This window comes from Lissotriton vulgaris, chromosome 2_1 (genome assembly GCF_964263255.1).
Source record: "Lissotriton vulgaris chromosome 2_1, aLisVul1.2, whole genome shotgun sequence".
NCBI lineage: Eukaryota > Metazoa > Chordata > Amphibia > Caudata > Salamandridae > Lissotriton > Lissotriton vulgaris.
Window position 1 is genome coordinate 414,855,775 of NC_141687.1, and position 12,541 is coordinate 414,868,315.

At 46.1% G+C, this 12,541-nt stretch overlaps 1 protein-coding gene across 3 annotated transcripts in view; it reads right to left on the reverse strand.

The window, feature by feature from the left end:
• NRP2 (neuropilin 2) overlaps positions 1 to 12,541 on the reverse strand; it is a 172,254-nt gene that overhangs the window by 42,427 nt on the left and 117,286 nt on the right. For all 3 annotated transcript variants that reach the window (XM_086955302.1, XM_086955304.1, XM_086955305.1), the window contains exons 9-10: positions 10,564 to 10,904; positions 9,677 to 9,821 (exon numbers count right to left, since the gene is read on the reverse strand). In XM_086955302.1, coding sequence (XP_086811428.1) covers positions 9,677 to 9,821; positions 10,564 to 10,904 — 486 coding nt within the window. The remainder of the gene's footprint in view (positions 1 to 9,676; positions 9,822 to 10,563; positions 10,905 to 12,541) is intronic.

Below are 12,541 nucleotides of genomic sequence, written 5' to 3' on the forward strand. Positions count from 1 at the left end.
TAGAGCAAGGCAAGCTGGGTGGAGATAAGCCAAGGCTTGAGTTGTGTGCAAACTTTCAGGTGGCCTTTTTGGGTAACAGCCTTATCATCGGAGAGACCCACTCTGAGAGAAGTGTCTTTTTATCTGACTCCGAACCAGCTAGAGTGAAAAGGGCAGAGTTTCATCATAGGGTTTGTGGGAAAATGTAGTGAGTGCAGAGCAGTATATATCTCTCAGAAAGGCAGCTCCAGAGAGATTCGGGTAGGAGCTTCTTGGGGACAGGAAGCCAGGGTGCAGGCTGGAGTGTTGCTCGCACTGGCACCAACTTTTCCATCCCAAACAGGAATAAAAGGGACTCAACGTTCCCACTCTTAAAGTCTTGCTCATGCAGGTAAACATCTATAGGCCACTTCGACGGAGACACAGACAAGTTTACTTTTAAGTCTACCAAGAATGTCAAAGCGCCTGATGACACTTTTCAAGAGCCTCACTTTTAGCAGCCTTCGTTCAGCAGGCTGCTTGAGGGTTGTCTGGCCCAGTCTTGCGAACCGTCACAGGCACTTTATTAACTGTGGTTCGGTCGCAAGGAAAAGCTCTTAGGAAAAAACAAACAAATTAAACTTTCAAAAGCAATTCAACTCAGGCACATGATACAGGCTGAGGGAGCAGCACCTGGCTGCCGTATTTGAACTTGCATCACAACATGCATGCTCCTGAACAACATGAGAGACGCCCCACTCTTATCTCCCTCAGACATTATTACAGATGAGTAGGGGGAAATGTGCAAACTTTCTATGTGACGGCTTTTTTCAGGAACATTTTACCTTCGTGGTAAAAGGTAGCTCTGATTCCTAAATAACTTTTAAAAAAATCAATCATCAATTCTAACTTTTCTAAACTCTATAATAACAAGATTTTTTTTTCTCACACGATTTTGGGCCTTCGAGAATTTGCTACTGTTAGATAAATATTCTTGCTACAGCTAAGCATTTTTCTTTTTGAAGGGCAATATTTTCGCCAGTTTCATCTTTCAGATAATTTCCTACAAACTTAAGTTTAAATTAGAACAATTTAATCAACGCAGCAAAGAACACACATTTCAAATCCACCACAACTTCACGAAATTGAGGGTTTTTCTTTTACATAGAATTGCAGCTGTGAAACATAATGCAGCTCTCGAATGAATTAAAACCCCCAAATTCCCTCAACAGAGGCCATTTGGTGCTGCATATCACAATGGAAGTGCACAGATATATTTATGGGACTGATGGTGCTTGAACATTTTTACTGCACGAATTTTTCTTTATTCTTCTTTCATCTTTTATTTTTTAATGAGTTTTCAACGCTGAAGGTAACATTAAACCCTTGATTCTTCGCTCAGCACCTGCCTCCATTTACAACGCACAGCTGCACTGTAACAGCCTTCACCAAGGCACACTGGCAGCGGTTGTTGAGGCTTCCAAGCTTCCAGGCTGAGGAGAGCCGCACACAAGCACCTTCGGAGATAATTAATCAAAACACCAGGTACAATCTTACCACTGTCCTTATGAAGGTCCCTCCTCATCTGTGCTGGCAAAGCAGGTGCTCACTTCAAAATGTACACATTATAAGTTCCTTTTATTAGATGACTTACGGTGTCCCTGGACAACTGTTCATCTAGAGAAGTGCCCACCTCCAAATGTATCACTAACGAGGCGCTTAGCACTAACTATACCATTTAAGGTGTCCATGTCCAACTGTCCCTCCTAAGCCAAGGACCTTCTCAAACTGTCGCTCCTCCATCTGTCCTTAACACAGAGGTTCACACTCTGACTGTTTCTCTTGTGAAGGGGACCTTCCCCAACAGATCCTCGTAAGGAGGGGTCCACCTCACTGCCTCTTGGTGGCGGCCATCTTCAAGTGTCCCTGTTAAGGGGGTGCGGACTAGAGCTGTGATTCCTAAGAGGACCCTCCTTCACCCGACCCCGTTGAAGAGGTGCTAGTCTCCAACCGTTCCTCATAAGGAGGAGCCGTCCCCACCTGTTCCTTACAAGGAGGGACCCCGCTCCGCCTTTTAAGAAGGTACCCGAAAACAATTCTCTGTGTTGAGGAAGTGCCCACGGGCCAAAGTCCCTCTTAATGAGGTGTCCCCCCTCCAGCTGGTCCTCCGAATGAGGTACTCTCCTCCAACCGTCTCTCTTAAGGAGATGTCCATCTCGAACGGTCCCTCATGCTGGGGTGCCCACCTCCAACGGTCCCTCATGCTGGGGTGCCCACCTCCAACGGTCCCTCATGCTGGGGTGCCCACCTCCAACGGTCCCTCATGCTGGGGTGCCCACCTCCAACTGGCCTTATTATAGAGCCTTCTATCTCCAGCTGTCCCTCATGCTGAGGTGCCCACCTCCAGCTGTCCCTCATACTGAGGTGCCCACCTACAACTGTTCCTCTCCTTTCTGAAAAATGGAACTGTACCATGGATGTTGAGCGGTGGTCCTATACTTCAAGGAGAAGGGCTCTCGAACTTCTCGCAGGGACTGCTGTACCTTGTATAGAACATGCTGGCACTTTCACATATGCGGTTGCACTTTCAACGGGACAGTGCCAGCACTTCCCAACAGGACTGCAGTACCTTGAAGAGAACATGCTGGTACTTTCACGGATGCTGCTGCACTGGGACAGTGGCAACACTTCCCAACAGGACTGTTTAAACGACGGCTATGCCATAAAACAAGACCGCTCTGGCACTCAGTTCGTGCACTTTAAAGGTGGATTCCCTATGCTTCGCCTCATCCGGACAGTCCAGAACCAGCACTGCGGGACCAGCACATCTTCCCTCCATGTTGGGGTAAAGATGCATCTCCCTATCCGAGCTGCTTTCATTCACATACAAATTAAAAGGTGCGCCGCGCCCAGCGGGGGCCTTGGACGTCCTCCGTTCATTAAAGCTATAAAAACCAGATGTTCAGACCTTCAAAGGGGCAGGGTGGCCGGGGGTGTGGGATACAGAAGGCGCATGGCTCGGCGAGGGAGGGGTCGTCAAAGGAAAGCCCCGACAAAACTTCAATGACAGAAACAGAAACATTTAATCTCTTTCATATTTTGTAAAACGAAGCGATACACTGCCCTGCCAGTTCTACTCAAGCAGTGAGTCATGCTTGAAAGCAGACCCCGGTGCTCTGTGTCCCTTTCAAGCGCGTCTTATTTTAAAAATCGGACTTCAAAAACCAGACACTCTCTTTGAAAGTGTGGCCCTCTAACTTCAAATTTCAGAGAAGCAGTGCACATGTTATGCTGTTTCGTGTCGGCTATGAAAAGCTCATGCAGTCGTGCACTTCCCATTGCATGCTGGTACTTGTATTTCTGGGCACACAACGGAAAGCGCTAAAGTGCATGTACCAGCATGCACAGCAACCACCATGGCTGGAAGAGCTTCTCGCAACCGATACCGCACAAAATGAGCGAACGGCACAACTCGCAATAGGTTACGGAGCTGATTCGCCACACTACCAGAGATGGCTTGCCCACCTATGACGTAGAAAGGGTGCCATTGGCTATCAGGCAAGCAAAGAACCCCCCTCCCCACCCACGCCCCCCTCCCCGAGTGTTTATTAAATAATGCAACTTCTGCAGACGTTCCAAACATGTACAGAATTTTAAAACCCTCAAAACGTTAGAGAATTTAAAAAAAGTAAAAAAATAAAAAAGTCCTAAGCAAGTCCAACGCGTGGCTAAGTGTGGAGTAGAACAGCAGCAGGTGCAAGCAACATTGGTCTATTTAAAAACATAGATTTCCACCTGCTTTTTCCACAAATAGACTCACAGGAGTCCCCAGGTGCAACTGATGAATGGAATGGGAGGCGACCAATGGGAGGCCAGTTTCAGAGCCACTGCGCGGGTTTCTTACAACATGACAAGGCAAGCCGGCCCAACCAATCTGCTGATCAGGCCAGGATTCAACAGGTGAAACGTCTGGGGCCTGTTCAGACCGATATGTAAACTAGCTCAATGTGCAAAGTCACAAAAGGCGCTAGGGGCACTCCTAGGACAAGCGAGTGCCACTCATTTCCTTAATTTTTTGTATGCAGATCTGTGGCGTCATTGGCTTGCATTTGTTTAATGCACGTTTTCCTTATTTCAGTGTTGTGGTGTTTCTGAGGAGGCCGTTGAGACTACTGGGCTACAGACAGGATCCGAATTAGCTTCTTAAATTTGAAGGGGCTAAAACGGTCTTGGTAGAATCCCAAAGGACGTGTCTGGAGTATGAATGCGTCCCCCAGTCGAGGAGGTAGGACAGTATGAAAGGGTATGGGTACATTGGTTTCTTCACTGGGATAGAAGTCTGACATGACATTAAGTATGGTGCAGGAGAGCCCCCCATGCACCCATTCAAAAGAGCACCGCCTTGGAAGAGCAGTGTCTAGGGTCCAGGGACTCTTCCAGCAGAGATGACATCTACTGGGAAGCCCTTCTCCTAAGAAAGCAGAGAGTCCAAAGGCATGGCAGCATGATGTATCAAACAAGACTGCACCCGATTAAGACCCCACTGCGATGAGGGATCCACCCCAGTCGAAACATATTACGAAAGTCACCGGCGGGAGTCACTTCCTCCTCTTACACGACAGCCAAGGCATCACCCGGCATGTCTGTACAGGGCTTCAGCATCTGGGTGATTTTGGCTTCTGCCAACTTTAAATCCTACCCTCTTGAGACTCCTGACGAAGGATATGAACTGGTCATAAATGAACAAATGAGGGAGTGAGTGAATGAAGGACTGGATGGATTAGTGAATGAATGAAGAATTTATATAGCCCAAATTAAGTACGTTGTCTCTAGCCACTGGCATCATTTCAGGGAGCAAACATACCTGGTCAGGGCCTAGTCACAGTACCTGAGCCATTTCCTCTAGTTTTAAGGTATCTTGGAAGTTTTTCGAACAGTTGAGGGAGGCTAAACATGTGGGTTTTTATTAATCTAAGGGAAAAAAGCAGTTTTTCAGAAAATTAACAATACAGCTGAGGGACGAACGTTAGGAGTGGAGACGCCTGCACCTCCTTCTAACCAAGTATTTTGAGTAAAAAAGACCCAGAAACAAGTACAGAATAAAATCGACTGTTTGAGAAAAGAGAAGGAGCGAAAAGCTGGTGCTGAAACGCACACGCGGGAATTGTCACTACAGGCTGTTCTTGAATTTCTGAAAGACCTTCGGTTTCTTCAGTAGGAGACAGAAGGCATAAATTACACATATCTGTACCCAGCTTAATGGCACCCCTAACGCTATTAGGATTTCAGCTCGTGACTAGTAAGCTATTGCCAGATCTGTGCTGCCGCCAAGGAACCCACTAAGCTAATGAAATACTAACGCCAAGGAAGCGATTTTTTTTGTAAATGTTGCCAATGCACCTTTAATTACATTTTTAACTTTACTCCAAAATTACCTATTAATTTTGCTAACCAAACATGATTCTGGTTGCAAAGTAGGCACCGAGTAGATTAACCTTATTCTCTATGCGTGGACCCACTTCACAAAACACGAGCAAAAAAAGTGTAAAATGTGCTCATTTGCAAAAAAAATAAAAATAAATTGATGAAAAATGGCAGCTCGTGGACGTGTGTAATTTGAAGACATGAGCCGGTCTTTCCTGTCGTTTCCCTTTGAGAGACCTTGCCCCAACCTGTGCAACCCTGTCTGTCAGTCCGGCCCTGCACCACTCCCTAGTGTGAAATCGGGATAGCATGGTGCAAAGCCGCGCAGCTGGCGCGGTCACTCCGGGCGCCGGGCAATCAATGGCGGCGTGACGGATGGCGGAGGCCCGGATAAAGCAGGGATTGATGGGGGCAGGGGCAAGAGAGAGAGTCAACCCCGAGGCACGCCGCTCTTCCATCCACAGGTTCCGGCAACTTTAACTTCCTTTGAGTGCAGCGGATTTTTACTGCCACTCAAAAGTTTTAATAAGGGGATTACAGCAGCTTTGAAATCTTAATTACAAATATAGGGAGAGAGAGAAATTAAGTTGCAAAGACGAGCACAGGGCAGGGGGCAGCTTTTCTGTTAAACTTCCTGTGTACGGAACTAGTGTGGGGGTGTAGGGGTGTTATGGGTGACGTACATGGCAGATGTGGGGTTTCCAGTGGAAATAGAAGCTCTTCATCAGTAGACATCTGGCAGGCAGATCCAGGTTTCACCAGGCTTGCTTTCAAGGAGTGACCCCCCTCCACCCCATGCACCAGAGTCAATGTCAAAGTGAATTTGGAGCAGGGGCGGCTCTGGGCTCATGGCGGCCCTGGGCAGGGAGCGTAGGTAGGGGGCACCGGACGAGGGGGTCTGGGCGGGGCAAGGCGCGGAGGCCAGTGAAGAGGGGGGGGGGGGTGGTCAGGTTGTTTGGAAGTGGAACAGAGCCGGAGGCCACCAAATCCCTGGCCAGGGGCCGCCACGCAAATATGTATCCATCCTCAGAGGATTATTATATTAGGGATATATATTGGCGTGGCTGCTCCTGGGGTTTGGTGGCCCTGTGCAGGTGCACAGCTTGCACATGCCTAAGGCCGCCCCTGTTTGGAAACTTTGGTCTCCTACCTGAAAGAGGTTCAAAAGAAACTCAGGCATTCCTATATCAGGTGTGAGTAGTTCATTCATATCTGGCGTATTCAACACCAACTCGAGCTGCTCCTTGGTATGTGTGAGTGGCTGATCCAGTCACAATTACAATAATTCCTGTTTCTAAAGCACAAACATATCACTCCTTAAGGTTTCGAGGCGCTGGGGCCGTCGGGGAGATTAAGGGAGCTATTGCCCAGAGTCACAAGAAGCTGACCTGAGTAATCGAACCATGAACTCCGCGATCCAGAGTCAGCTGCTCTGGTCGCTGCACCACACCTTTCGGGTGTAGAAAACACAAACTCAAGCTGTTCCACGTTAGCTGTGAGTAGCTTATTCAAACCTGGGCTATTAAATACGTATCTCAAGCTCTCCCATGGTAGGTGGTAGTAACTCATTCAGAGTGGAATGTATTCAACATATATCTCAAGCTATCGCATATTAGGTGTGAATAAACTCTTCCCAGTTCAGTGTATTCAACACATCTCAAGCTGCCCCATGCTAGTTGCAAGTAATATATTCACACCTGGGCTATTACACACATATTAAACACATACAAGGGGAGAGGGCCTAATTATTTATACTCCAATACCCCAGACCCCCTAAAAGGACTATGATCACAAAAACAATGGGTATAAAGAGTTCATCAACATAAGCAAAGGGAAATTCCCAATTTGGAAAAAACTGCCCTCACTCACATACCGAAGTATGTGACATGCTTCATCATAGGGCCTGCTACAAACGCCCTGGTGTAGCCACATCCAGGGCGGAGCATTAGGGAAGGGGAAAAACATAATAAATTTCCACGTTACAAGACGTACAACATAATACGTAAATACGTACAATGAGTAACATACATAAGTGATACCGTGTGTAGAGGAACACCCCGTGGATCAGATGTGCGACACAAATAAGTGCAGTAAGGACGTGTGTTAAAACTGATTAGGGGTGCCAAAAGAAAGAATTACTTTATTAGAACCAATTATGGTACCCTTATCAGGATTAAAAGAAAAGAAAGGATGGGAAAATGTCTTGTTGAGAAAATGAGGTTTCTCAAGACTTCCCTCCTACCACTGCTCGAGTCAACATGTTTCGACCATTGATTTGTGCCCCGAAAGGTCACCCTGGTCTTCTTCAGGACTGTCGCAGTCAAATCCACCGGTTACCCGTGTCTTAATTAGATCCTTGGGTTGCCCGGCTAGATGTCGGTCACTAGGATCCTTACTCTGCTGGGTATGTCTCTAAATCAGTGGAGGAAATGTCCCCATACAAATCATGGGAAAACATTCACGAGTTTATAGAATTCAAAAACTCGAACTGATGGCCGCCCGGGGGTTCTGCCCATGAACACAATCGTTCAGTCCGGCAGCATCCGCAAACACATACTCAGGCGTAGAACCACTGCGTAGTCTTTATACCCATTGTTTTTGTGATCTATTACACACATATCTCAATCTACAGGTGTGAGTAACACATCCAGATTTGGTGTATTCTACACATATCTAAAGCTATCACGTGTCAGGTTTTAGTAAACTTGTCCAGATTCAGTGTATTTGTCACATTTCAAGCTAATCCACATCAAGTTGAGTAAACTCATCAAGATTCTGGATATTCAACACAAATCTCAAGCTATCCTATGTTAGTTGTCGCTAGCTTATTCAGACCTGATTCATTGAACACATACGTCAAGCTATATCATGTTACATGTGTGTAAAATCTTCCAGTTTTGGTGTATTCAACATGCATCTCAATCTGCCCCTTGTTAGGTGTGAGTAACTCATCCAGATTTGGTCTTTGCAACATATATCTAAAGCTATTGCACTCATCCAGATTCAGTGTTTTTAACACATCTTAAGCAAACCCTTATTAGGTGGGAGTAAACTCATCCAGATTCAGTGTTTTTAACACATCTCAAGCCATACCATGGTAGGTGTGAGTAAATCTATCCATATTATGTGTTCAACACATATCCAATGCTATCCGAATTCCACGGACTCGATAATTCTCGCTCCGGTGCCTACTCGACTCACGGGTTCACACTCTGCGACTCTGGGCAATAGCTCGCTTAATCTCCACAACGGCCCCTCGCGGCGGGATGCCTGGCTTTCACCTTGTGGATACCCTGCCGGGGTATCTCACAGGGGAATACCAGGACGGGTTCCCTAAGCAAGCACATAGATGCCTGCGATGTGGGCGATTTGCGCTATATAAATACATGTACATTTACATTTGTGACTAGCTTATTCAGACCTGATTTAACTAACATATATGTCAAGCTGCCCCATGTTACGCTTGAGTAAAGTCTTCCAGATTTGGTGTATTCAACACGCATCTCAAGCTGACCCATGTTAGGTGTGAGTAACTCATCCAGATTTGGTCTATACAACACATATCTCAAGCTATCCCGTGTTAGATGTGAGTAAACTCATCCAGATTCTGTGTATTCAACACACGTTTCAAGCTATCCTATATTAGGAGTGCATACATTATCCACATTCTAAGTATTCAACACATATCTCAAACTAGCCTAGGTTAGGTGTGAGTAAATCATCCACGTTCTAAGTATTCAACACACATATCAAGCTATCCCATGTGAGGAGCTCATTCTGATGACGTATTCAACACATAGCTCAGGCTGTTCAATGTTAAATGTGGGTAGCTCATCTAGTCCTGTTTTATTCTGTCCTGGAGCTATAATGGGGGGCAAAGCAAAACTTCAAGTTTGGGAAAGCAATGAAAAAGGTGAACTAAATGATCTGCTGCTTCTACCTATGGGACAATATGAGATTCATGTCTCTAACAGGACATCATTAACGAGTTTAAGGCATAGCCCGCAGACAATAACATCAGGGATCCCTGGACAAGGAACTGTTTTATGTCATTTCCAGGCATGTCACTGTGCCTGAAGCACCTGCACCAATCTTCCAAAGCATAAAGCAGTTAAGAACAAAGAGAGCACCTCCAGAGTGCACTAGATTCTTAAATGAAAGGCCACAACTGCATCTTACTAGAGACATGAAATCCTCTGTTTGTTTTAAGTACTAATATTACTTTATCAAATACACACCTGCAGTAAATGCCACAGTACTGTGCAGTATCTCCAAATGAAATGTAACTTCTTACCCATCAAATCACAGCCAAGAACTTCCAGTCGCATCCCGACCCCTGCAGGAGACCACTTTTCTGGGTAGATTCGAACATACTGCGCGGGTACGGGGTCAAACATTCGGACCTCTGGGGTGTCATAATGCATGTTTCCTTCAAACAGCTGCAAGAGAGACAACCAACATTCTTGTTATTGTGCTCAACAAATGCACTTTTAGAGGGGAGCCCTAATGTTATTTTGGACCATCAACCCGCATCTACTGAACCTCGGAAAATGCACATCTCAGAATACCCTGGGGTACTAAGTGGAACGTCTGAGCTGCCGTCGCGGAACACTCATTCCCCCCCTGTGTCCTGCAGAAAAACAGTAATGAATCATCGACTGCTGGGAGAAGTGAAATAGTGAGATCTACAGCAGGAGGAGATTCAGAGGAGTAAGTAAGACTGGTAAACATCAGTGCCCTGTGGCATCTGCTACTCCTTTGGATCTTAGACTGCTTGACTTGAGTCAGTCTAGGTCCAAAATGCTTGAAAACCACTGCCTTTAAGATGCCTTCAGACCCTCTGCAAAAGCCCAAATCTCTCTGAACTGCAGGTAATCTCCATAGTCCCTCCAGGAACAACATATGTTCCTAAAAAATGGAATAAATATCCACAAATCTAGCCCAAAAAAGGATAAAAATGCCCCAAATCTCCATCAAATTGGCAAATTGTCCTGGAATATCTACTGGGAACAAAAGACTTGCATTTTAGGGAGAATATACGGTTAGCTGGATTCTGCTGCTTGTCAATTGCCCCACGGGCACTCAGGATCCGAGCTCTCTAAATGATTATGTCTCCCCCTCACTTTGATAAAGTTTTCAGAAACATGCAGAAAGGATGAAGGAATCTCCAGCAGGTCTCACCTTCACTTGCTCTTTCTTCGAGTTCTGCACAAACTCCCAGTCCTTGCCGCTCATGCTGTATGCAACTTTAAATTTCCGCACAAAGGCCCGGTTCTCCATGGTGTCGCCCCCTCGCGCCCCCTGGATGATCACACCTTTCACTGTCTTTGGCACTCCCAGGTCCACCTGCAGCCACTCCTCTCCAGGAGGCGGGTTGGGGATTTGTGGAAACCAGCCAGAGCGGCTACTGACCAAGCGGGCTGCGCCTGGGGACCAGACGTACTCCCTGCTGGATGAAGCTGTAATCTGGGAGTCCGAGAGCAGGCCGGACAGCATCCCCATCATGTTGGAACAAGGGGAATCTGCAGAGAAGAGAGAGAGGTAAGGCTGTAAGTGGCCAGTGGCAACATCAAGGATCAACCTGAAAAGGCAAGTATGCAAACTAAGGGCAGAGTGGGGGTTTCTCTCTAAGTTCACAGTTCCCATGCTAAATGTAGACCGTCAATCAGTTCTGATGCATCGAATAATGTGAATATATAAAATCATTATGTTAGATGAAGTCTAGAAGTAGGTAAACAAAACACTGAACACTGGCCAAGAGGAGACTGGTATTTTCCCTTCAAATTGCACATGTTCAGCTGACACGTGACTCAATTCAGCCCATCGTCACACGCTTTCTGTGGCCTAAATCTGATGCAAAACATTTCAATTCCCCCACAAACCTGTTTGCCTCTGCCCGAGTCTACACTAACGATTTATTAAAAACAAAAACCTCAGCGGCTGTTGCAATCGAGACTTCTCCAAAGTGGCCTCCACAATGACTCAAAGTAATCAATATTGCCAGAAAATCAATAATAGAGCCAATTTGGTGGGGATTGCAATTGCATGCTCAATGGAACATTCATAACAGATGCCGGCTATCTGCACCTGCCAAAGAAAAAATTGTTTAATCTGCCTCTTCTTTAAATGCTGTGATTTTACATTTATTGAGAAGTTTCTTTCTCATCCTGGGTTTCTGCACATATAATTTGGTCATTGATGCAGTGCCTGCCATTACAGAGGAGACATATTAGACCTCTACTGGGGAAGAAAGCAGTATGGTTACAGTTGGACACAATGCACTACATCATTTCTAAACCAGTTAAAGGCTCAAAAAGTCTTAATATTATAGGAAACAAAAAACAAAGCAAAAAAAGTTTACTCTGTGGAGTGGAAAAGAAGCCTTACACTAGACGGAAGCCACATCCCACTAGTCCTCTGATCAAGGGGCTTCTCCAAGAATCAAGAAACAAATAGAAGGTGTTCCTGCGGGGACCATGGTATGGAAAATGCCACAGAGTGACCGTTCCTCTGTGCAAATTCGCAAACCAACACCAGCCTTAATTTTGGGGTGAATAACATTGATAAATGACTGCGATTGAGGGTGATGTTTCTGCAATAATGCGCTGATTCTTTTCTAGCAAGACAGGCAATAAAATGGGAAGTCTGGATGGGTCCAACAGTCATCATTGGCAGTACAGTGTGTCCGGATAGATAAGCTGAATAGAAAAAAAAAATATATATATATATATATATATATATATATATATATATAAGGACTGAGGGTGGAAAATTCTGAGAGGCGTTTGGTAATTGGATTCAACTTGTTTTTTGTGACTGTCGCAATTAACAGAAGTGTGGAGAAGTGTGGCTCAGGGGTTAGAGGCGGCAGACCCGGAAGCTGAGATCGGCCCTGGACCAGGGTTCAATTCCCCGCCTCAGCGGATCTTGGGCTCAAAAAATTCCACGGACTCGATAATTCTCGCTCTGGTGCCTTCTCAACTCACGGGTTCACACTCTGCGACTCTGGGCAATAGCCTGCTTAATCTCCACAACGGCCCCTCGTGGCGGGATGCCTGGCTTTCACCTTGTGGATACCCTGCCGGGGTTATCTCACAGGGGAATACCAGGACGGGTTCCCTAAGCAAGCGCCGGGAAACCCTTTGTGGGTAGCTGTGCG